Source organism: Stylophora pistillata, chromosome 2, assembly GCF_964205215.1.
Source record: "Stylophora pistillata chromosome 2, jaStyPist1.2, whole genome shotgun sequence".
Classification (NCBI taxonomy): Eukaryota; Metazoa; Cnidaria; class Anthozoa; order Scleractinia; family Pocilloporidae; genus Stylophora; species Stylophora pistillata.
The window spans coordinates 53,968,944-53,995,454 of record NC_142520.1 but is presented as its reverse complement, the minus strand read 5'-3'; the positions used below and the strand labels follow the sequence as shown (position 1 = coordinate 53,995,454).

Sequence of the window (26,511 nt, the reverse complement as noted above, 5' to 3'; positions counted from 1 at the left end):
GTTTTTTGCCATGTTAGCTTACCTCCGGCCTTGAGCACTGATTGATATAATTGGGCCATTACACACTTCTGGTTGGAATCATTGTTCTTTGCTTACAGTGTGATTGATGGATTTTGTACAGAGATCCCAGTAAAAGACCGTATCAGTAGTGGTTCTTTAGAAATTATTTCTCTTTTTTTTTTTTTGTAGTAAAACAAGGCACACCAACAAATTATGAATTGGAACAATTAGCCTCTCAAATTGGTGAAAAGTGGATAAAGCTTGGGCGTCGCCTCAAGGTCGAGGATGCAAAACTAGAGGAAATAGGACAAAGACGAGAGGGTCTGGACGAGAGAGCATATCACAAGTTAAAACACTGGAAACAGAAGAAAGGTTGCAGAGCAACTTTCCAAGTTTTGAATGCTGCATTACAGGACGAACTTGTACAGCGCAAAGACCTAGCTGAAAATTTTTGTTACCACCAAGGTAATTATTTTCAAGAATGTCGCTTAGTTCAAAATTGTTGTTATGAATTATTTTAAATTACTGTTTTTATTGCCTGGCATGGAGTCGCTTAGGAAGCAGTCTCAGAAATTTCCATAATTATGCGCTCACTGAGAGCTGCATAAATTATCTTCAACTTGGCAACCAGTGCTAGTGCGTATGAGTAATATGATGTTACTTCCTGATTTAACTTCCAGGGAAGCTAACGATTTCGTAGCGTAACGAAACGTAAATTATTGTAACGTACCGTCACGTTATCAGTCTCCAGAGGAAGGCAGTACCTCAAAACTAGCCCAGATCGCCTCAATCCGACTACAAGGCTTAATATCAAGGGAAATTAATCTATATCATGTCTCTTGGCTCTAAACAAAAAGTTAGGAATGTATGAACATGTTTTTATGGAAAACTTGAAACCGCAAAAAACTGTCTCCACTATTAGGGAAGGATCAGTAACTGGCGCCTCTTATCTTTATACATTGTGGCCAAAAATTCAAAGAAAAAAAGTTAGAAAACAGTTATGTTAGGTAAACATGAGAAGAAAGGATAAGAATAAGGATAGATAGCAACAAGCTGGACAAACCAGTTGGCGATCTTGAATTCTGACCAAGGAGCTGAGCTTAGGACCATCAAGAACAGTCTCGGCTATCGGCCAGAGCAGCTAGGAGTTCAAACCTGGGTATCACTTAACATCCAGAGCCCCTAGAACTATTTTGTAAGGGTTATTTTTCAGTTGTGGTACTTTTTGGTACGTTTAGTTTGTCCCTCCTAATTAATCAGGTTCGTTAAAAAGATTTCAGTTGAGTAGCTTAACTGTGAACAATGATACAAAGTACGTGGCACAATGTTATGCCGCTAGGCTGTGAATTTAGCCACATGCATTCGGAGTAGCCGGCGCGTTTTTCAGAGTAGACAGGAAAATGCGCCGCGTGTCGGGCTTTTTTGACAACCCTGCACTGTACATAAAGACCACATCCTCTCTTCATAATTGAGAAAGGCATAAACTTTGAACATGCACCAAGCGCGGGAAACTTTGAACATGCACCAAGCACGAGAAACTTTGAACATGCACCAAGCGCGGGAAACTTTGAATATGCACCAAGCACGAGAAACTTTGAACATGCACCAAGCACGAGAAACTTTGAACATGCGCCAAGCGCGGGAAACTTTGAACATGCACCAAGCACGAGAAACTTTGAACATGCACCAAGCACGAGAAACTTTGCACATGCGCCAAGCGCGGGAAACTTTGAACATGCACCAAACACGAGAAACTTTGAACATGCGCCAAGCGCGGGAAACTTTGAATATGCATCAAACGCGGTAAACTTTGAACCTGCACCAAGCGCGGGAAAATGCAACTTCCATCGAGTACGAGGACATGCGCGTTACTTTAGTGGCCAAGTCATTGATTGACTGTGGGGCCTTAAAGAAAAAAAAGACAGAAACCACTGTGAAAGAAGTGTTTTATTACCGTGTTATTATCGTGCTTCTCGTAGGTCATACAGAAAAGAGAAGAATCGAAGACGACAGTTTCCCATGTCAGGGAGAACAGACTTCTAAAAGGCAAAAAACAAATTAGTGTTCTGGAATAAATATGGTAAAGAAATCTTTTTTCACAAAATGATGTTAACCGCATTTGTGCTGATATCAAAAGTAAATTAGTTCATTGAATTTCCTGAATCTCGGAACTGAAACAAATATTTGGTGTTACTTGTTCGTGTCGTGCCATTCAAATGTTATTGGCCAATTTAAAATGACGTGATAAATCACTTTATTGTTGGCTTTGTTACTTTACTCAGCACAACGATATCACCCTTTCCGCTTAGTAACGTCTGGTATTTTTTTTAATTTCATGATCCGCCCAGGTGTGAATGCCAAATCCTCATTATCTTGATAGCATTTGTATTACCATTAATTTTTTACTCGTGGCAGAGAGGCATGGTAACCAGTTGATCTAATACACTAACCTCTTCTCTCCTTTCTGTCCAGCTGTCAAGCGTGTAACCACTTAAGGTACTTCTCACGTGCAGCCTACTATCCTAGAAATAGAGCAGTACAGCGGTCCAGTCCAGCAGTCTAGCGGTGCAGTCCAGCAGTCTAGCGGTCCAGTCCAGCAGTCTAGCGTGTCCAGTCCAGCAGTCTAGCGGTCCAGTCCAGCAATCTAGGGATCCAGTCCAGCGGTCCAGTCCAGCAGTCTAGCGATCCCCTACCAGAAGAGAATAATAATAATAATAATAATAATAATAATAATTTTATTTATATAGCGCTAAAATCCAATAATTGTCCAAAGCGCTACCTAATTACAATATAAAATATAAAAATATATAATATAAAATATCTACAATAGACAATATAATTCAAATATAGCCTAAGTTATCTACTATATAAATCAAAAACATCTCAAAACAAAACGAATCTCATAACCTATATGCTAACTTAAATAAAAAAGTTTTAAGGGATTGCTTAAAAGTTGCCACTGAAGAACATTTCCTAATCTCTAGAGGTAAATCGTTCCACAATTTAGGTCCTGCAATAGAGAAGGCTCTGTCTCCATATGTTTTCAATCTGCTTCTTGGAACCACTAAATATTCTTTACATGAAGAACGCAATGACCTAGAGTATATTTTAAAATTCAAAAGGTCAGAAATATAGGAAGGTGCAAGGCCATGAAGGGCCTTGTATACCAATAAAAGGACTTTAAAAGTTTTTCTAAACTCAACTGGTAACCAATGAAGATTAATTAAAATAGGAGATATATGAACATGCCTCGGTGTCAATGTGACAACACGAGCTGCAGCATTCTGAACTGCCTGTAGTCTAGCTAACAGATACTTAGGAAGGCCATGTAATAAGGAATTACAGTGATCAATTTTCGAACTAATAAATGCATGGACTAAGATTTCACATGTATCTTGGCTTAAGTACTTGCGGATTTTAGCAATATTTCTCAAATGATAGAATGATGATTTACAAATGTTCTTAATGTGCTCCTCAAAACTAAATATGCTATCAAACTGAACCCCTAAATTACGAACAGAGTCACGAGGTGCAATGCACTCAGAACCAACAGTAATGTGACCGATGTCAGGCATGGGATGGTATCTGGAACTGATGACTACAAGGTCCGTTTTGTCCTGGTTTAGTTTAAGATAGTTTCTTATCATCCATTCATCAATGTCCCTCACACAGCATTCCACTCTCAACTTCACTTGTTGGATGTCATTCAAGCTGGTAGATTTAAAGGTAATATATAATTGGGTGTCGTCAGCATATAGATGGTATGATAGTCCATGATCATTTATTATGTCCGCAATAGGTGATGTGTATAACAAATACAACAAAGGGCCCAGAACTGATCCCTGAGGGACACCACACTTCAATGCACGTTGTGAAGAATGACTATTCCCAACTTTAACAAACAGCTTACGTGAAGACAGGTATGATTTCAGCCACTTAAGCACAGTTCCTTGAAAACCAAAACAAGTAGACAGCCTTGTCACTAGAAGAGTATGGTCCACCGAATCAAACGCCGCCGACAGATCCAAAAGTACCAGTATGACCGACTCATTACGATCTAAAGCACAAAGAATGTCATTTTGAACCCTCAGCAGAGCCGTTTCAGTGGAGTGAAATGACTTGTATGCGGATTGAAACGTTTCCGAAAGACCATTAGATGTAATATAGTCTGTAAGCTGGACACATACCGCTTTTTCCACAAGCTTAGACACAAACTTCAAATTAGAAATAGGTCGAAAACTTTCATATTTAGTGAAATCAGCATTATGTTTCTTTAAAGTCGGTGTCATAGCTGCAATCTTCAAGACATCAGGCATAACTCCAGTAGATAAAGATGTATTCACTATGTTAGTCAACACAGGAGTTAGTAAATTGAAACATTCCTTCATTACCACTGCAGGCAGAGGATCAAGTACACAGGATTTATTAATAGATCTCAATGCAAGTCCCTTGATGTCTTCGTAACTGACATTAATAAAGTCTGAAAACACAGAGTTACATTCCACGTAGTTACCAAGAGTCACTTCATTAGCATCATTACCTTGCGCAGAATTCTTCTCTATTAGCGTGGCATGGATACGATCAATCTTGTCAATGAAATAATCAGCGAAAGAATTAGCTAGTGCATCGCTACAAGATGATGGAAACCGTGCAGTTGATTGCTTTTGTAGTAGTTTTGATACTGTATTAAACAAAACCCGTTGATCACTTGAGTTTTCAGTAATGATGGTAGTGTAGTAAGAGGATTTCAACGACTTGATCAAATTATTCACAACGCAGCACTGACGATTATATTCTTGTCGATCAGCCTGCAGCCTGGTTCTTCGCCATTTTCTTTCAAGGCGTCGTCGCTTACGCTTCTCTACAGATACCTCATTAGTGTACCACGGAGCAGCAGGCCTAATAGTAACAACTCGGCGCTTGACAGGAGCATGCTTGTCCATTATTGATCTTAATAAGGTGTCATACTGTTGAACTAGATGATCGAGATCGCTGGATGGGTCGATGACGAGAGGGCAGTCAGCAACATCACTAAGAAACGACTCCATGTCAAGAGACCGAAGCTTCCGATAGAAGATAACTTCCTTCCTAAACTGGGGCTTTCTTATGGAGACATCACACATTACCGCCAAATGATCAGAGATGTTAGGATCATAGACTTTGATATTATTGAGCATGTTATCATCAGACTTATTTATAAGTAAGTCAAGAGTATGGCCATTGCGATGAGTCCCAGCACAGACACGTTGTTTAAGGTCAAAAGATTCCAAGATGTCAGTAAAACGTTTGGCATTTACATCATCTTGACAATCCATATGAAAGTTAAAGTCACCAGTAATTAGGACTCGATCAGAAGACTCCACAGTTACAGATTCAAGTAGATGTGAGAATTCCTCAAAAAATCGATTGAAAGAGGAATTATCAGGTGGACGATAGATGACTAAGATCCTGACACTATATAGGCTCCGAAGACGAACATCCATGATTTCAAATGTATCATAATCAACTGTTAATGAAGTGTTGATGTTCAGCACATCCTTAAATAAGATACCAACACCGCCTCCTCTTCCTTGTTTCCTGAATGCGCTTAGCGATCATCGTGGACGAGTGAGAAGTGATCTTGAAGACCAAAACATCATGGCAAAGGAATTGAAATAAAAATGAAAATAAAATGAATGAAAGAGAAAACTGAATTCATTTATTCGATAGATAGAATCGCTGATTGTGAAGGAGACCATTAGTTAAAAAAAGCGCTTTTAAGTAAGAGTTCAAGTATTTAGTCTTGCACTTCAATTTTGAAATTATGTCAATACTTGTATAGACTACGTTACACACGGCCAGCAAACTTTATAAGGTTGAAATTGTAGGAAAGTATAAACAAATTTTCTCTCCTAAATTCGATTTATTGTCACTTAATTTGGGCGATTGAAAGCGATTTCAAGTTTCTGGGATAAAATTCTCATCCGCTGATCATAAATCCAGCAAACTGATCAAAAAATACAAAGAGGAGAGGACGTTCTCGGATAGTAAGTAAAATAAAAAATTGTCATAAGTGCTCCTAGTATCGACAATTTTCGTTAGTGTTGTACTTAACTGATGATGTAATTATATAATAAAGACGATAAGTAATTTGTTAAGTTATATATGATATTTTTTTTTGGTTACCACAAAGAAAGGTATATATTATATAGGGATGTAAAAGAAAGGAGAAATGTATTTGGGGCCTGATTTCATTTAATCATTAACCTTTTATTGTCGTTTCTTCCACAAGCAAGGGATTTATCTCATTCCACTGAATAAATTACCGTTCCCAGACTGGACATCTCACATAACAATCTAACCACCATCCCTGATACTATTGGGGAGATGGTGGACCTGGAGGGACAGGGGCTGAGTTACAACCAGTTGACTGTGTTGAGTTCAGCTATAAAACAGCTGAAGAAACTCAATATTTTGTATGTGAGAGGGAATCCTTTTACAGTTGAAGGAATGAGATGTGTTATGGAGCTAAGAAATAAGATTGACAGAGTATATTCATTTGTCCCAGGTGAGTGAAGGAAATTCCTCTTCACATTTATGTTGTGACATGTGAATTTACTAAATTGGTTCCAATGGTTGGGTCTGCTAAATCTGTGAGATGGCAAGCCCTGCGTGCCACAGTGCGAGCCATGCGAGCCATTTTTGCGAGTATTTTTTCTTCGATTGGTCCAGGGTCCAGCCAGGAGGTCGTGGATCATTTCGCGCCTGACTATCACTCAACTGTCACTATAAACCGCCCACCCGCCATTTTGAAAGTGTAGATGATCCTGGGGACGAGTGTAAACGGTACAACCTCGCTCCCAGGGTACTCTCTCTTTGCCTGGAAAATTAATTTTAAATTCAGCTACAAAAGTGTTTAATAATGAAATATTCCCAGAAAAAATCTTATACTCGCTTTGGTTGCCAGAACTATTGCTGGTGCGTCAAATATGAAAAATGCTCTAAACATCTGTAGATCGTCCCAAATCTTGCATCATAGAAATGGCTGTATGTCCTGAGTTGGACGAATTACTTTCTTCGTTTCATATTTTTGTTATTCAGAGAAAATTTTATCTATTCAAATTGCTCAAGATCTGCAAAAAATAAAAACAATGTGAAAAAAATTAATTAAGGTTCAAGACTTAAGTAAAAAAATTTTCTGAGGAAAACGTATGGCTCCACCACCCTACCACTACTGAATGGTATCCATTGACTCCTATCATTCAGTGATATCAACGAGGAAAATCATTCAAGAGAAAAGAGAATAGTAGTTCCACGACAACTCCGTGTATTGGCTTCAAGAATGGTGAGTAAATCACGTAATTTTAACAGCTTCGCACTTTAGGGAATCAGACTTCTCAAAATTCTATCAAATAAATATTCTATTCTTAACATTTTGACTGTGGTTCAAATGACTCGCGGGCTCGCAGCTTGGCTCGCAGGGCTCTCCGGCTCACAGGTTTATAAAACTCCTAATGGTTGAATTGCAAGTGGTTATAGTGCTTGTTATGATAATTGCAGGCAGCTGACAACAGTTTCATAATAAAGCCTGAGAAGAATATGAACTGAATACTGTCACAGTTGTACTCGGGGGTGGAAGTGGAATAATTGGATCTCACTTATTCATTATTCCGATCCTGATGAGCTCAACTCATTCTTCGCCACTACAGCAGAGAGAACCTTAGGGAAATCTTCACGGGAATCTGTCGATGACCTATTATATCTGGTAAATTCACTGGGTTATGTTAGCGACTCCGTCCCTTTCAAGCTACGCGAGGTAACCCATGTAGAGGTCTTACGTGAAATCAAATTACTAAGAACGTAGGTTCAACAGGTCCAGTGAAGTTTTTGAAACGAGTTGCGGAGCTGTTAGGAGGTCCCCTCACACATATAATTAACTGCTGTATCAGAAATAGTTATTTCCCTATTGACTGGAAGGTGGCGCAAATCTCACCAATACCAAAGATAGATCAACCAATGGCTAAACATGACTCTCGACCTGTATCCATTCTCCCAGCCCTATCCAAAATCTTTGAAAGGCTGGTAGCCCATCAGACAATTGGATTTATTGAAGAAAGAGCACTTTTTGGTGAAAACATCTCAGGATTTAGAAAGAATCACTCAACGGCCAGGAAATTACTGGAGATTAGAGACGATGTTACACGTGCAATGCGTCGCGGCAAAATAACTCTCATGATTCTTGCAGACTACTCGAAAGCTGTTGACACTGTGAACTTCAAGTCAGTTATTTATAAAATGCACTCAATGGGTCTTTCAAAGGATTTTCTAACCTGGATTACCTCCTATCTTACGGGCAGGCAACAGTATGTAATGATAGATGACAAGTTTTCTCAGCGGTTGGAAACGTACTTCGGCGTCCCTCAAGGATCGATCTTAGGACCGTTAATTTTCAATATCTATGTAGCAGACCTCCAGAAAAAGTTAAGTTGTAAATGCGTTCAGTATGGGGATGATACCACGTTGCTTCACCACTTGAAGCCGCATGAAATAGAGGCGTGCATAAAGGATACTAATCAGACAATAAGATGCCTGAGCAGTTACTCTGAATCGTCCAATCTGGCGTTGAATTCAGAAAAAACAAATGGATGCTTCCCTCTACAAGACAATTGGCGCGCGCACACTCTTTAAATGGTTTTTCTGCAGATGTATACTGCGATGACACTTTTGGGAGTTTATCTGGATCAAGAACTAACATGGCAAGAACACATAACGAATCTGTTGTCATCGTGTTACGGTGCTTTAGCAGTACTACGGAAACTAAAAAACTTCGCACCATACCACATAAGAAAACTACTGGTGGAAAGTCTTATACTCTCTAAACTGAATTATTGCAACGTTGTGTTTAGTCCTCTCCCAGAGTACCAGACCAAACGCCTTCAAAGAGTACAGAACACGTGTGCGGGTTTTGTGTTAACTAATCTAGTATAGTTTTTATTATTCACTATTTTATCAATTTTGATTTATTGTAAGTATTATGCATATAGTTAGTTTTTATATTAGTAGCGAAGAGCCACTATGTGGAAGTATACTAATAAAGGTCATTATTATTCCTATCATTTTTTTCGAGGTTATTCATCATTCCGTATTAGAGTTTTTTAGGGAGTTTCTAATTCGCCTTATTGTGAATGGATGATTTCAATTCGATTAAAATATGATTTAAAACCGTCACCGTCATGTTCAATCTAATTAACGTATTTATTTACCTAACTCCAGCCTAAGGTTTATTTAGATATCAGCCTTATAGGCGTGGCATTTATTTTTACATACTGTACACTGAACAAAAATGTACACTAAACATCTACACTATAGGGACTTTAAGCAGTGACGACGGAAAGCTCTTACGATGGCGTTCGACACTTACCTTTTTCCCTAGTCCTATTTACTTTGCGCAAATTATTGGTAGATATCTAAGCATCATGATGTTTGATATTCTTATTTTCGATCATGGGATTGAGTCTTTCGTCTCTATAACGTAACGTAAAAAACACTGGAATTTTAATTGATAACGTATTTAAGATCAAAACAACATAGTTATTCAACAATATAATAGTGCGAGTTCTTGGTAGATTGGGTGGTAAATAGCCGAGAACCACATTTTACTGATTCTTTCCGACGTGGAAATATTGTCACTCAACTTTCTCAAAATTATATTATAAGCTTTTAAAAATAACACAACGAAAGAAATAACTTTGAGATCCTAGAATACTTACACCAATGAATACGTGTGTTGCGTTAAGCAAAGTATTAACTTAACTTAGGTTCAAACGTGTTGCAGTGCGTCCAGATCTCGTATTACAAGTTACACGTCTGCAGAGTCGTCTTTTACAGCTAAATAGTCGATATTGAAATCCCCCAAAACGACAATTTCCGATCCCGCTGGCAGTTTCGAGAGTGAGTGAGTCATTTAGTGCATCGAAGAATGTCTCAGAACAGACGTCAGGTGGCCTATATACACAGGCAATAGACAATTTCTTGCACTTGAGTCGATGTACTTCAATCCATAATGTTTCAATATTTTCAGTAATCAAATCCGTTCTAAGTTTTTAGGGAATCCCATCGCGTACGTAAATTGCCGTGCCGCCGCCTCTTTTAACCGTTGGGTCATTTCTCAGTACTGAATAGCCAGTAATATCTACTTCTGTCAGAATCCTTTATAGATGGGCTAAGGCATGTTTCAGAAAAATTAAAAATGTCGAATTTCTTGTCACTAAATAATAGTCGAACATGATTCATCTTGTGCAAAATGCTTCGCACATTAAGATGAGCTATAATTTTACCTGAAATGTCATATTGGGAAAGCCTTGACAGTCTGGGCCTGCTTACGTTGTATGATAGACGCATAGAACTCTGTTGTCATTTCTTCGATTCCATTGTTAACAATCCCAAACAGAAGTTATACCATCTTCTGCCATCAAGGAAAAAAATGTAGTTCTAATTTAAGGCGTCGAGAGATATATAATTTGCCACGTTCGCGCATACGTTTTCGACGCTCTTTCTTTTATGCTATGTCCCAGGGTGCGCACAATGGCTCCTAAAGTTTCAAAGAAAGTCGACTTTAATTTTAGATATTCATACCTATTCTAGATTTATTTATTATATTAGGCATTTACATTTATATGATTTTATTTAGCTTTATATTTTAACCAATGTTGGCTGTAAAATACGCAATTCAGTTTTACGACTGCAAAGTATTACTCACTAAGCGATCTATCTGTCTATCTAAGTTTTGGGCGACAAGTAGGTTTCCACAAACCATCATATTGTTCCTTGTTGATTTCCACTCGTGACAGTTGATTCTCGAACCCGTAGTCCTTTGTTTTATAGCCTGATTCTTGAAGGAAATTTCGACGGTTTCTTATTATGTGTTTTTCTTATCATGCGTACCTTAAGGGAATAAACTTAATTCATGTAAATGAAATAAAGAAAAGACTGAAAAGTATAGGATTCGTTTCTGTAGAAATGAGTCGCTAAGACCATTGTAATCATTTTTACCTCTTGAAAACATTGGAAAATGAAAGAAACGATTCTTGGATCTCTCTTCCTTGTCCTGGTGGAGTAATAAAGAGCTTCTCACCCTCTCTCCCTCGGTAATCAGTCATCTTCCCCAGCCAACAGATCGAGGTAAACAGCCCAGTGGCCTTTCTAAATGGTCGCGGACGTTGAAGGGCACGGGCATCAAAAGGTCTTGCATCAGTAAATACTACTCTACTAAAGCTTCTTAATGACGCTACTGTGCCTAGCATTAAAGGTGGACTATGCAGTAAAACCCACTCGAGTTTTTATCTCTACCATAAAAAAGTATCTAAGATTGCCAAGAGTAACCGAGCTGATTAAATCACAGCCGGGGCTCACACAAGCTTCCTGTAGTGTTTCCAACAAAACTGTTGACTTTAGATACTTTTAATATTTACTCTGTATCGTTATTAATATTTCTTTCAACTCACGGTCATTATTTACATACCCATTCTCGATTTATTCACTATTTAGGTTTTTATTAATTGATAATTTAATTGGTGCAGGTCCACATCAAGACGTAATGTCTTGCCTATCCCTACACCTGCTTTATTATGAATAAACGATGATGATGAAACGATGATGAAGCGGCGTGTCTGGTCGTTTATTCGAAATATAAAGAAATGTATGGGAGAATGTTGAAGAGTCGTAATATCGTAGACTTATATCGACGAATGTCTTTGTTAAGGCTCAAGATAAATGTAAACCTACCTCACTTGCTGTGTATTGTCTTTTCTCTGGTTCAGTCTAACAGTTCCAAACTTTCAGTCACGTTTTCTTGCCATTTTTTCCGCAGAACACACCCAACATCCCTTTGTTGAGGTGAAATGCAAACGATCGGATAAGTTTTTATCACTTTTTAAGATCGATCAGTTTCCATTCATCAAATATTACTTTGATACCTTCTGAAACATCAATTAACTACTTCACTATACTAGTCCGCCGACGAAGCGAAGAGACAAGCACTCCCCCATCCCCTGTAGTAGTCTACCTGGTCGCGTGACATGTGAGAAGCATTGTGATGTAAATCAAACCTAAGTTGTCAATCAGGGAGTGTCTACTTGTAGCGGAACAGCTAGATTGTTCACAATCTCTCTTTGATTTCGTCATAATTCGCCGCCGCAGTTCTTGTTCACTTTGCTGAGAAGTAAGTATTATGTTCAACACAGTTATGAATTTAGCCCATTTGTGTAAACTGTAGCCTCGCTAGACTCCTGAAACGCGAACAAAGATAATTCAGCTGAGAATGAACTCGGACTCTCCGCCCGATCGAACTGATGTAATATTTCCCCTCAAGTGTTTTTGCCGTCATTTCCCGTAAGATTAATCTAATTCTCTGGTATCTCCAATACTCTTTCTTTCCCTTTGTATTCTAAGTTTGCTGGGTTCTGATCCATTGTTCGTACTTTAACGACGCTCGTCAAATGCAGAGCACTTTCGTCATCCGATCTTGCAGGAATCAGTCAATGTTCTGTAACAGACGAGTTCAAGTAGAAACTCCAAGCAACAACAAGAGGAAAACAGTGATTTTAAGTTATGATAGCGTTTTTAACGGGATATTATTGGAACTGGAATGCACCAGAGAAACTGTTTCTGATCGTGTTGACGTCAATTAGCTCTAATCGTTATCTGTCTAGTAGTTGTTAAGCATCGATTAGTATTCACAACAAGTAATGAGAGTGTTTAAACTGATAGCAAAATTTTTCCATGGTTCCCTGGATTGTACTTCATTTTAATTTTAACTGATAGAAGTTAGAAATGTACTCGAAACCGCCAAGGTCTGTTAAGTAACCAAGTGTAGGCATGATTATATGATCTACAGGCAGTTATGTCACGTATTTGATACTTGCTCGCTTTCTGCTTCGGTAATTGACAAGTGAAAAAGTACAAGTCAAATTCTTAGAAACTTTCGAACTCACTCATTTTTTATTCATTAACAAGCTTTTTTGGTAAGATGTAGAAACTACAGCATACTTGAATGTGCATTTCAAGCCAAAAAATTTTGATTTCAGTATTTGGCCTGTTGTACGTTTCTTGTTTGCGAAAGCAACAAACGCTTCCCCGTTTGTATTCAATAAGTTTGATTATTATACTTTGGACATACTATGAAAAACCTGTTTGGTTGAGAGCTTTCAATCAACATACTAAAGTGTGTATACTTGACATGGTAAATGAAATATTTCCAGTGAATGTTGAATTTATTATTTTTTTTTTTTTATTTAAGCACATTTTTCATTGTTTTCCCCAAAATCACCTAGGCCTAAGGAGGGGATTACAATATTACAAGTTTTATCCAATTTATTCAGGGACACAGACAAACAGACACACAAACAACCCTTCATTGGCAATAACAATGAGTTAAACCTACAAAGCTAGAGGGGTTTATTATTTAAACAATCAAATAATGGCCCCTGAGAAGCCATTAGTATTAATTATCAAACTTTGTACTTTGTGAAAAAAACCACAGTTGACATTGTAATTTACAGACTGAATACCATACAATACAAATTTAGTTTCCTGATGCATCACTGCTCAGTGACCATGCTTCACCTAGAATGTTTGTAGCAGAGGTAGAATTAGGACATCACGTTGAGCTCAGTGTACCTTAGAAAAACAAGAAAGAGTATTTCACTACTTCAGATTCAAAACTGCACTGGGAAATACATAGGTGATGCACAGCTATTAATTTTCAAGAGATATTCTCAAAGAAAATAGGAACCCAGTCTGAGGTAGGTGTGATCAACAGATGCATGCCATGTAACAGAACAATCATATAACTTAGCGTCAGTATTCAGAAAGAGAATTTACCAGGTTTGATCTCAAAGTGGGAAGAGATACAGAGATTGGGACAACTAGGTCCAGACAATTCTAGCCAGTGATAATGGATGGAAAAAAAAGACTTTTGAAATGTAGAACTCTACAAGGAAATTGAGTGAAGTTTTCTTTTGATTTAAGACAAAAATATGCATATCCACTTGACAGTTTAGGGAATAGCTAAGTTGAATAATGTGGAGCAAGATTCTTGGCTATTTTGTAAAATTGGCTTAATGTATGTAGTTCTCTCCTCAAACTAAGAGGCTTCCAAGCAAGTTCATCATGTACCTTTGTGAAGCTGGTTCCCATTTTTAGTTATTCTTTAAACATAAACGAAAAATTATTATCAGTTTTCGTTACTTTTTTTAATTAAATTGTTTATTGCATCAACCACATCATTACACGACATAATGTGTACGACAACTGTTGCTGACCTAGATCTCATGCAAGATGTATCATAAATTGAAAATTGTTGTCTCAAAAGCATCTTACTGGGTGACAAACTCTTAAAAAAAAAGAAACCATCTTCTGAGTAATTTTCTGTGTCAATTGCAAATGAAAACAACTTACAGAGGATAAAATGAAATAACAGGTCTGGAAATAGCCACTTGGTTTGAATATTTTCAGCTTGGAAATCATTCATGTTTTGGTTTATATTACAACTGTTTAAGGTTATCACATCAAAACATAACCAACCATAGATTTGCACTAATGATTTCTTTCCTGTTAGATATTAACCTTTACAATAAAGGTAATCTTCATGTTGTTTTTAAAGAGTCGGGAGAACTCTGTTTTAAAATTCAAGTATTTTCTTGTTCGTAATAGCCTTGTTGTTAACATGTATAACGCAAGCAGTTGTTTATTTTTGACAAAAAAATTATACAGTGAGAGTAAAGTTAAAATGTCTGACATGAAAATAAATAACTAGAGCTTTTTACAAATAAGCAGTGTTTACTCAGAGTGTTTAAAAGAACACTGAAGGGTGGATGGCTTCCAAAGATTGTACTTAGAGGAATAAAATATAACTCATTAGTTTGGTTTAGTAGAAGTTAAATTATAAACCTCATTTTTTCCATTTTTGGTTGAATGGTTATAATGCCAAAGCAAGTTAGTTTAAGTTACTCACCTTTAATGACAGCTTTTATTTTTGTTCTGACAGTTTCCCATGAATGAAATGGAATTTCTTTCTAAAGAGGAGTTAAGAAGAAAGATGTTAACATCTTTTGGAGGAACAAGTTCAAAACTCAGTTTAAATCTCGCTGGGCAAAGTTTGCATGAATTGCCTGCAGCTTTGTTTGAATTGACTGAGTTGGAGAAACTTAACCTGTCATTGAATAACCTTACAACAATACCTGAAAATCTCGGAAAGCTAAACAATCTTACGGTACTTCATGTTAGAAGTAACCAGCTGTCCATATTCCCAACAAGTTTGACTCAGCTGAAAAAACTCAGAGTGCTGACCATCTCATATAACAAACTAACCATCATCCCTGATGCTATTGGGGAGATGGTGGAGCTGGAGAGACTGGGGCTGAGTTACAACCAGTTGACTGTGTTGAGTCCAGCTATAAAACAGCTGAAGAAACTCAGAGAGCTGAACATCTCACATAACAAGCTAACCACCATCCCTGATGGTATTGGGGAGATGGTGGAGCTGGAGGAACTGGAGCTGAGTGACAACCAGTTGACTGTGTTGAGTCCAGCTATGAAACAGCTGAAGAAACTCAGACGGCTGTACATCTCACATAACAATCTAACCATCATCCCTGATGCTATTGGGGAGATGGTGGAGCTGGAGAGACTGGGGCTGAGTTTCAACAAGTTGACTGTGTTGAGTCCAGCTATAAAACAGCTGAAGAAACTCAGAGTGCTGACCATCTCACATAACAAACTAACCACCATCCCTGATGGTATTGGGGAGATGGTGGAGCTGGAGAGACTGGGGCTGAGTCACAACGAGTTGACTGTGTTGAGTCCAGGTATAAAACAACTGAAGAAACTAGAATATTTGTTTGTGAGAGGGAATCCTTTTACAGTTGAAGGAATGAGAAGTGTTATGGAGCTAAAGGATAAGATTCACGATGTAGATTCAGATGTCCCAGGTGAGTAAAGGAAATTCCTCTTCACATTAATGTTGTGACATGTGCATTATTTACTAAATTGGTTCTAATGGTTGACTTGCAAGTGGTTATGCTGCTTGTTACTGATAATTACAGGCAGCTGACAATAGTTTCATAATAAAGCTTGAGAAGAATATGAAGTAATGCTTTTACAGTTGTACTGTATGATTGAACAAAGTTTGCATCACTTTAGAAATACATGACATTTGTACTGGAAGGTTTGGTTATATTTTGAAAGGTTTATTTTAACAACTTGGCTGACATTGAAATTTAAGTTAAACTACAGTGTACTATAATTTGATAGGGAATTGAGGAGGGATAAAGTTTATTACAAATCATTTTACAGTAAGGGATTATTGTAAGTTGTTATTTTTGCTTTCTAGTTGATTGGAATTTAAGAAGTTTATTGCAAATCATTTCACAGTTGTAGGAATTGCGGTTGTAATTTGTACTTTATATGTATTTGATTTTAATTAAGGGAGATTAAGGTTATTACAAATCATTTCTCATCTGGGAATAGTTGTGACCGTAATTTTTGCTTTATCTTATTGGAAGTTATTAAGTGTACAGCAACATTTAGCTTATATCATACAGAATTTATGGACTGATATGATTTTAAAACGAGAGTTTAGGTTATTGGGAATAAAACTTTTGTCTTGCCTGGTCAGGAGTAATTTTGATAATTGTTACACCATAATTTATGCTGGCCTTGTAATATTTTAGAATGTATCAATTGTTACGTTTTGGGAATATGTGATTTTTCTTTCTGTTTTCCAAACACCATTTGGCAGAATTGACATCAGTTATTGCCTTTGTTTAGTTTGATCACTCACATTTTAATCAAACTCTTTACTGTTTCATTTCTTTGAGTTAGTTTAAAATAGTCATTGTGTTTATGTTTACCAAACCCAGCAATGCAATGACTTTTCTATGTATCTATACAATCATAGTTTTTAAATTTATACCTAGTAGACATATCATTAAATTTACTTACCTACTTCTAAGCTTGTTGCAGATTCTTTTATAACTTATTAAAACAAAAATTGCTGTTTGTTTAGGTTTCTTATATATAAAAATAAATTACAACTTCCTCTGATTAGACTTTTTCCTTTGGCTCAATCATGACAACTTTTTTTTTTTTTTAAATTAGACTCTAAAAGAGCGAAAGGAAGCAAAGCACAGTCGGCTTATGAAGAGGCTTTAAAAGATGGATATATAAAAGTTTACCGTGGGCGTCTTATACTGGTTGGTCAGGATCGCGCTGGTAAAACCAGTCTGAAGAAGAGACTTTTAGGCCTTCCATTTGACCCTAAAGAACAGAGTACTGAGGGGATTGAAGTGGATCCTTCAAAATGTGAAATTGATGTTGACCAAGCTGTCAAGAACTGGCAGTTGACCAGGGAGAGTAAGCCAGGACTATTGGAATCTTCAAAAGATGTAGCAAAGATTGTGGCAGACAGAATGTGTGGAGCAGATATTTCTCGAAAGACAATTTTAAAGAAAGATACAATTGATGGAGGAAAACTGAAATTAAAAGATGAAGTTGGAGATATTTTCAAGTCAAAGCAGGTTTGAGAGTTTTGTAAAGTGTTGAGAATTTTACACCAGTCCTATGTCTGTAGAACTCTTTTTGTTTTAGGAAGGAAGAAAGGAAGGAAGAAGAGAAGGGAGTGCAAAGTAGCCTCATGAGAAAATATTTTTTTAAGGGAATGAGTAAGATTTAAACTTGATATTTTTCAAAATTCTTTTCTTTATGAAAAATTTTAAATTTCTTACATCCAGCATGTGCCTGAAAGAGTCTGTTTCTTTGGATGTTTTCACAAGTGTTTAGATGAGTCTAGAAAAGAATTAAAGATCTACAAGTAATTTTTATTTAAACATCTTAAATGAAGGCGTACATGCAAAAGTTTTACCATAAAAATGATGGGGCATCTTTTGATTTTTCCATTTGTGAATTGCTTTAATTTTCAGTGGCATCTTCAGTCAACTTGAAAGGAAATTTGAGATTTTTTTCTCCAATCACCTAAAATTTTAAATTTTCAGTCGTGATTATTTTTTATTCTCTGATATAATTTTATGATAACTTTTGTTACATTTTGGCTATAAAATCCTTACAGAGGAGCCTCAATGAATGTATGTTATATAATTTATGCTAATGCTTAATATGTAACTTCAGTGTCAACAAACATTTCTTCCGGATGATGCACGATCCTCGCAGTAGATAGCGCTATTTAAGCAATAGTGAAAATCAGACCTGAAAAAAATCAGGCCTGTACGGGACTCGAACCACTGACCTCTGCGATACTAGTGCAGCGCTCTACCAATTGAGCTAACAAGCCAACTGTGAGCAGGCCGTTAAGTTGATTCGTAATAAACCCGTGAAAGTGATAAATGAGATACAATGAATATATGAAGATCATATATTTTTTTTGAACTGTGGTATTACATACGCATGATGCACAATCCTTGCAGTAGATAGCGCTATTTAGAGCGCTGCACTAGTATCGCAGAGGTCAGTGGTTTGAGTCCCGTACAGGCCTGATTTTTTTCAGGTCTGATTTTCGCTATTGCTTAAATAGCGCTATCTACTGCGAGGATCGTGCATCATATGTATGTAATACTGCAGTTCAAAAATATATGATCTTCATATATTCATTGCATCTCAAACATTTCTTCGTCTGAGTTGACTAGCTCCAGGGTTGGAGGATTTGTTCTTTTATGTCTTAATCTAAGTTTACCTCTCTCTAAGGGCTCTTACACTTGAGATGTCGGTTTCAGAACTCTATACAGTAGCCAATTTATAAGTTCAACTCAGTCGGTAAACCAAGTTATCTTGTTATACCCCTCTCACTAAAGCAGTCCAACAGTTTATTAGAAACTTGCCCCCTTAGAATTATTCTAGACTGAGGTGATCATAATGTTTTATCATTTAGCAGCCTGTCCATAATGTCAAGTTTGATTACATAATTATATACACTTAAGTGAGCATAATGTTTCATTTAATTCTCCATTCAGGTTGAGGAGGATGAAGATTTCACAGATATTCTGCCAAACAATGGCAATGAACATTCTACTGAATGTAAAGATGAAAACATGCAAGCTGAGCCTGATGTGAAGATTGATGTTTCTCAACCTTCTGATACTGTGAAGCATGTTAATCAATGGTTAAAGTATGCCAAAGGCAAATCCATCAAAAGTGCCTTACTCACAGAAGAATCCTATGTTACAATGGATGTTTGGGACTTTGCAGGGCAGCACTTGTACTATGCCAGCCATCCTATCTTCCTATCACAGCGAGCGCTATACATATTGGTGCACAATCTCAGCAAGCCTCTGGATGCCCCAGCTGAGCCCAGTATGAGGCAAGGGTGTAATGATGTGAAGTTGGAAAATCCTAACAATGAAACAAACATGGAGAATTTGCTGTCATGGCTGGCTACAGTACATAGTGTTGCCCTGGCAACCAATGACACAGATGATGATGCACAACACAAGCTGCGCTACCTCCGTCCCCCAGTGTTCATTGTTGGCACACATGCTGACAAACCAGTTGAAGACATTGCAGTAATAAAGAAACAAATTCAGAAGAGAATTTCTGGTATGGAATATGAGAAGCATGTGGTCAAACCCTTATTCTGCATTGACAACACTCAGAGTCCTAATTTGATGAAAAAATTTATCCATAAGATTGGAAAGCAGATTGGAAAAGATAAAACAGGTAAGATAAATGATTTTATTACACGACTCGGGCAGTCAGAGGGCTAATAACTAAAATCAACCAATCAAAATGCTTCATTGCCAGTCCAATACATAGTATTGGACCGGGCACTGTCCCGAATGATAAAACAGGTAAGATAAATGATTCCATTTTGTATCCATAACCATAGGTTACTTGCAGTGATTGTTGACTTTATAATTGTATAAAAGCTTATCTTTGGGTGAATTTCAAGAACACCTGATTTGTAGCAATTTTTGTAACCAAAAGCTCAATATCGGGATATGGTTGACAAGCATTGAGCATACAATAATTATTATCTGACTTACATTGTTACATGTTATCCAGCAGCAGGCAGTGTGTTGTGCTTCATTATAATTTGAATTGCAAGTAGATAGAGAGACAGAACATTCTAGTGGAAGTTGTAGAGGGATTAAATGATATTACTATGGTGGAATGAGTTAAGACTTAATTATAGTGGAAAAAAGTCAGAGTTTGAATTGCAAGTAGATAGAGAGACAGAACAATTTTTCTAGTGGAAGTTGTAGAGGGATTAAAAGATATTACCATGGTGGAATGAGTTAGGACTTGATTGTAGTGGAAAAAAGTCAGAGTTGTTTGTTGTTGTTTTTTTGAATAACCTGCACTCTGCTTTAAGCTTTCAGCTACTCTATATTCTGAATATACTAGCAGCATCATATAGAGTCCAATTAATTTTTGGAGATGGAGCCATTAATTTCAGAGTATGGAATAATTATAGGGAACAGAAGAGCTAAAATGTGGGGATTTAAAGAGATTGTCATCTTAGCTAAGTTGTCAGCTGTAAAATCTCTGCAATTATACAAGTATAAAATTATGCTATCATACTATGCTCATTGTAAGCGCATGTTTCTGTGTTGTATTAGGCTTTGAATTCCTTTTCTAAATATATCCTGCAGAGCAAGAAGGAAAAGTAGATGGTATAAATGAATTACAGAACACAATCCTGAAGGTGTTGAAGCAAGAGCCTTATATGGGAGAGAAGATACCAGTGAGGTAAATAAAAAACACAATTTATTTGGAGAAACCCCAGTTCATGCACTTCAAAATCGATTTTTTTCCCTCAAATCAGCCATGATAAAGATTTTAAATGGCACGCAGTGTATTTAGCATAATTTTATGTGCAGGTAAGTAATAAAAAATATCCTTCCACCACTGGATTAAATTGTGGGTACATCAAAATTTGCAAAACTATAGATTGTACAAATGCACAGCAGTTGCTTCAGTGCAGACAAACAAAATTTAAATTTGTGTCATTACGACAATGTTATAATTCTAAAAGATAAGAAGATGTGATTGATATTTAAGTAGGCACAGTTCTTGGAATTGACTTTGTATGTTGCAAAAAATAATCATGTCTGTTGTAGTTGAAAGTTGAAGATAGTATGATCGAGGCAATACATGTATTAACACTTGAGGACTTTAAACACATGTCGAACTGAATTTAAGACCCAATTTGATGCCAGAATGCATTGTAGGTATTCTGTTGCTTTCTAGGTGGTTTCTGTTTGAAAAAGTGATTGAAGCTTTGGTGGCAAAACAGATTTATCACAGAAATCTGCAACAACTTGAGCACTATGCAAGGAAAGAGTGTTTCATGGAAGATGCAAAAGAGTTTGACTCCATGATCAGTTTTTATCATGGCCTGGGGATGATAATCAAGCACCGCAGTACAGTTGTACTGAAGGCTCAGTGGCTGATTGATCTGTTCAAGCAGCTGATAACCATTCCACCTTTCAATAAACAGGTAGAAAAACTATTTTCATTTTAGAAAGACTAGCTTACTTGGAAACTGTTGTTCAATAAATTAGAACAACAGGAAACTAAGCAGGATGATTCTTCGAAGAAATGGGCACTTATTTCAAAAGCTATAGAGAACATGTAAAGGGGTAGACGGCATCGACCAGCGGCTCTTCTGATGTCAGCCGTAATGTCATTGTTTGATCTGATTGATTGCATAAATACACCCCAGTACTTGAGGGGCTAAACTGTGCTGCGAATCCAGTTTTGCTCGATGTAACCGACGAACTGCTGTGAAGGCTCGGTCTTAGCTTCTGGTTTTAGGCTGCCGATGGTTGCGCCAATGTGTTATAATTTGTTGGGTAGGAATCGACCAGAGGATTGGGGACCAACTGATCGAAAGTGGGTACGAAATGTCTGAGCCTAGGTACGAATCGTGTAGGCACGAAAGATCCGGCATGGTTACGAAACGACTCGATACCACCTGTAAACATGTGTCTTTTACTGTTTATTGTTATAATCATATGATTTGTTGACCCCACACTATTTTATGTACTTTTTGCAGCTTGTCAGGCCATTTATTGATTTAGCCTTTTTATTTACAATTAGTGACTCGCATTAAGTTGCTACTGCTCACAATAATTGTATTCACACAATTGAATAGTACTTTTTGCGTGTGCTAGTGGGCGTATTCACCTCTGAGCAACCCAAGATACAAATTTGCCCACTAGGGGTTTCATAGCCGACCATTTCAGTGTATTAATGGAAATAAACTTTTATTTCTTATAAATGTACGTGGGAAACATTCAAAAGGAACATTACGTGGCCTTTCCTTATCCAGAATTGTTGTATTGTTCCACCTACATTTTCTAGAATCCCCTGTATGCTAAGTACTGGCAAGAACTTGAAGGAAGTGGCATCCTCAGTATGGAACATGTTGATCATGTGTTCTCCAGCTTTATTGGCCAAGGAATCATCAAAGAAGACATCTTAGACATGATGGAGCGATTTGGTTTGATTGCTAAGTTCTCAGTTTCCCCAACTGACGTAAAGTACTTTGTACCAGCTCAGCTGAAGTCATCACCTGATAAACTCTGTAAGATGAAACCGTCGTCAACAGATCCCTGTCCATTGTATCTCCTGTTTGTCCATGGCTTTGTCCCTCATGGCCTCTTCTTACAGCTTGTCTCACGATCCATTCGTTGGTGTTCAAAGACATGGCCCGCGGATCAACCTACCCTTTACCAAAATGGAGCATGGTTCATCATTGGCAAAGATATTCATGATTTTGTCCTGATATGCAAAACAGGATTTGTGAAGGTAATCTTGAGACAAAGAACACAGAGTCATCAGGTTGTGGGACAGAACTCCGCCGAAGTAGCAAGTGTCGTTCGTGAATTTCTTGAAGACACCCTTCATAATTTGTCACAAGAGATGCCGTACCTGAGGGGACTACAGTATAGGCTCTGTGTTGCATGTCCTTACTGCCATCAAGGGGCAGAAGAACCAAGTCGTGCATGCTCAGACCATGTGAAAACCACGTGCACCCACGAGGACTGCTTCCACCTCATTGATGCAAATGAAGGCCGAGCGGAAATATGTAAAAGAAATATCGATGATAAAATACTTCCTCCCTGTGGATTGGGGAAATGGTTCTTGAAAAGAAGAAGGCAGGTATGATCAATGAAAAAGATTTTTCAAGTACAGATTTCTAGCATCTGATTCATCTTTGGAAGTTCTCTCCTCCATTTTACTTGATGTGATAATCAAATGTTCATTGTTGAGAAAGGTAGCCCTAATAGTTTATATCCAGTTTCAAATATTAGTAAGAGAATCTCTATCACGATGAAATTATTTTTGAAGTTTATACTTTTCTGTCTTCCTTCGGTTAAGTATTGACCAACACATATTTATATCGTATATGTGCACGATCCTTCGCAGTAAAGCACTATTTAAGCAATAGTGAAAATCAGACCTGAAAAAAAAAAAAAAATTCAGGCCTGTACGGGATTCGAACCACTGACCTCTGCGATACTAGTGCAGCGCTCTACCAATTGAGCTAACAAGCCAACTGGGAGCAGGCCATCAAATTAATTCGACATAAACCCGTAGATGATAAATCAAACAACAATTATGAAACGTATATGTATAGGCTCGAAAATTTTGAACTTTGACGACGCTTTGCAAAAAGCTCTTTCAAGCACCGCCATTTGTCTTGTGTTTTCCACATGAGGATCGCGATAGAAAACGATATCTGATTGGACGAGTCTCAAAAGGTGAGTCTGGCGCGAAAAGGTTCCTGAAAATGGAACCCGAGCTGTGATTCGCCAATTCGGAGAAAGGAATGTAGTTCGGTTGTCAGCAGCCGTTCTTTTGGGGGAGCGTTGCGTGACATCCAAAAAAAACAGCTGCAAGGGAGACTAGGTTCTATGAGGTGTTCCTGATTTTAGTACATGCCCATACAAACTTCCAACTGAAATCATACCTTTTCAAATATATACCCACATGAGGGTGTAGTAACAAGTAATCTCTTTTATTAAATCTTGAGGCACTTCAATAACCACTTGACCTTGTTTAAAATAAACAATGCCATGTTTTTGTATAATCCATATCTTGGAATTCCTATTCTTTCATGTACACGAACCAATGGCCTTTAATTAGAGCCCTTTTAGCCTGGGCCTTCCCATATAGTCCACGATATATAGGGAGTAGCCCATCCGGAGGCAGTAACAAGAAGTAATGGTCATTTACAAATAATATCAACACAAACCCAAGAAATATATTGAAGATTTCAAAATAAAATATAATTATGTAAAATTAATTTTTTTGGTTACATTTAAACATTAAACATTATACTTACATACAAATATCCATGAACATACATACTTTATTGACTTTTCCCGAGGGGGGCTTTTCAAAGACAACATTGCTATTTACAATTAAAAATAAGAATGACTAAAATAAGGTTCTAACTTACCTACTGTTGTTAAGTTTCCTTCCCCGTCTGAAGACACTGATGGTGCCCCGGGTTTAAAAAACCCTTCATGATAGATTTCTCTATCATGAAAAGGATTTCTTCTGTGCACATCATTGTCACACTTTGCACACATGATCTCTTTCAAGCCACACTGCCGACAACGGACAAGAGATTGGTCTTTCTTGCAGTGTACACAGGGAGCTGATGGTAGAAGGGGCTCCAACTCTAGCAGTGACCTCATAATTTGAAGTCTTTTGTTGGCCCAGCTTTTGCCTAGATCCTCAATCCTTGTAGTCCAACTCTTCCGGATTGTTGGAGGCTTGGTATAAGTCGCACATTCCTCAATAGGTTGATCTAAATCTACAAAAATATTTGTATAAACATAACAAAACATAAAACACAACATATAACATAAAGCAAAACAAAATAGACATGATATAACACAACACAACATAACATGTTTATTTCATAAGTATAAGACCTTTAAATAATGTTTATTTAAATGTATATTTAGATTACGATTACTTTGATAGTTGATGAGGGCATCACCAGAATTGACTATCAAGCGATAATTGTGAGCAAATAATTTTATTTGTTTTAGTATAAATCTCACAATCCTTCAAAACTGAGAAACAAAACTATCACATCTCCATGTGAGACACAAAATGCAACAGAAAGAAACAGCCACCATTTTGTAGAGAATCACTACCCACTTTCTATCACAGAATAAAACTAGGCAGTAGGTAGCATAAGCCAACCAGAGAAACGCATTCGTGATAGATAAATACACATAGACAAATTTTAAAAGTAACTTTAGAGCCAAGGTTAATATAATAAATTCATTAAACTCTTATAACAAAAGAGTAAAAATTGATGCAAGTAAATGTTTTCATTTAAATGCATGCAATGAAGAAAAAAATATTTAGTTTGATCAAAATGCTGAATAAGCTTGACGAACGTATACATGTAACAGTACCATCTGAAAAATTATCCGTATACAAGTCTTCTAAATCCTCTGTAGGACCATCCAAGAAATCCACATCGTGGGCAATTGGAGAAGCTAAAAATAAAATCGAATATAGATAATGAGCAGAAGGGCAAAATTACCTAATTAATTCCGATTCATTTATAACCTTTTACCTTTACATCTAACTTGACATAACATGTCAACAACTAGACTCACCAGGAACAGCCGTGGTAGTACTGCTTGGTCGATTTTTTCTTCGTCGATATTTGGAGTACTTCGATCGTTTGCCTGTAAAAGGGTTTCTGCTGAAAACGGTAATATGCGGTTTCTTTTTCTTTTTTTTTCGAGGCAAGTAGACACTCTGCCTTAGCCACGACAGTCGCTAAATGAAGCTTTTGTTTTTTCTTTTTCTCGCGTTGGAAATTGACTAAGCGTTCAGCCATTTAGCACGAAAACGCTTGTAAAAGTAGAGACTAAGAAATATTATGCGAGACAGCCGCCATTTTGCTTTACACAGCAAGCGCGACAAATGGGACCTGGGTATGACGGACAGGAATGAACCGGAGAATGATCACAACAATCATTTCCGGACGTGTGGTCAATTGATCCTATTGATCATTTCTCACCGGGAGCGGGCTTCGCCCAAGGTCTCATATTTTCGAAGAATTGCTTGAACAGAAGCGCTACCATTGAAGGTCTCCTCATAGGCTATCAAAACATTGTCTTGGCTTCCTTATCAGCATTGAAACATCCTCTACAAATTCTGAGATCATGAGTAGAATCCTCATTCCCTGATTATAAATTCAACAAATTGATTACAAAATACAAAGAGTACAGGACGTTCTCTTGAACCATGTAAAAAGAAAGAAAAAAAAAAACAACAGAATTTGTCGTAGTATCATTACTTTGTCAATTAACCCAATGTGATAGTTAGGTAGTGATGTAAATATGTAGTAAAGCTGATAAGTAAGTTATCAAGTTATTTTTTATTTCTATCGCTCACCACAAGGTAAGATATAGTTTACGGAGGGGCGTATCAGAAAGAGGACAATATATTTGGGGTCTGGTTCCATTTATTTATTAACCT

General features: G+C 37.3%; 2 protein-coding genes across 5 annotated transcripts; one reads left to right on the top strand and one right to left on the bottom strand.

Annotated features, from left to right (window-relative positions):
* Positions 1-1,929: 1,929 nt before the first annotated feature.
* Positions 1,930-26,511, bottom strand: LOC148740371 (uncharacterized). Of its 4 annotated transcripts, none has more exons than XM_088750646.1 (4): positions 25,641-26,504; positions 25,434-25,517; positions 24,458-24,817; positions 1,930-2,689 (listed from the first exon to the last, which is right to left on the bottom strand). In XM_088750646.1, exons 3-4 carry the CDS (start codon positions 24,696-24,698, stop codon positions 2,679-2,681), a joined length of 252 nt encoding a protein of 83 aa, XP_088606772.1. In that variant the 5' UTR covers positions 24,699-24,817; positions 25,434-25,517; positions 25,641-26,504; the 3' UTR covers positions 1,930-2,678. The 4 variants fall into 4 exon arrangements, with proteins under 4 accessions (XP_088606772.1, XP_088606771.1, XP_088606770.1 ...); XM_088750645.1 differs by lacking the exon at positions 1,930-2,689 and adding an exon at positions 12,960-13,656 and having other exon boundaries at positions 25,641-26,506; XM_088750644.1 differs by lacking the exon at positions 1,930-2,689 and adding an exon at positions 23,331-23,455 and having other exon boundaries at positions 25,641-26,505.
* Positions 14,831-23,485, top strand: LOC148740372 (uncharacterized). The gene is made up of 6 exons (XM_088750500.1): positions 14,831-15,968; positions 17,137-17,555; positions 19,002-19,704; positions 20,640-20,736; positions 21,238-21,487; positions 22,354-23,485. Exons 1-6 carry the CDS (start codon positions 15,032-15,034, stop codon positions 23,158-23,160), a joined length of 3,213 nt encoding a protein of 1,070 aa, XP_088606626.1. The 5' UTR covers positions 14,831-15,031; the 3' UTR covers positions 23,161-23,485.

Excerpts from the sequence above, each read along its gene's own strand:
- LOC148740372 (XM_088750500.1), top strand. The coding sequence starts at position 15,032 with ATGAATGAAATGGAATTTCTTTCTAAAGAGGAGTTAAGAAGAAAGATG. Across the intron at positions 15,969-17,136 it reads TGTAGATTCAGATGTCCCAG|ACTCTAAAAGAGCGAAAGGA; the intron begins GTGAGTAAAGGA and ends TTTTTAAATTAG. Across the intron at positions 17,556-19,001 it reads ATATTTTCAAGTCAAAGCAG|GTTGAGGAGGATGAAGATTT; the intron begins GTTTGAGAGTTT and ends TTCTCCATTCAG.
- LOC148740371 (XM_088750643.1), bottom strand. The coding sequence starts at position 24,698 with ATGAGGTCACTGCTAGAGTTGGAGCCCCTTCTACCATCAGCTCCCTGT. Across the intron at positions 24,050-24,457 it reads AGGAAACTTAACAACAGTAG|GTCAAGTGGTTATTGAAGTG; the intron begins GTAAGTTAGAAC and ends ATTTTAAACAAG.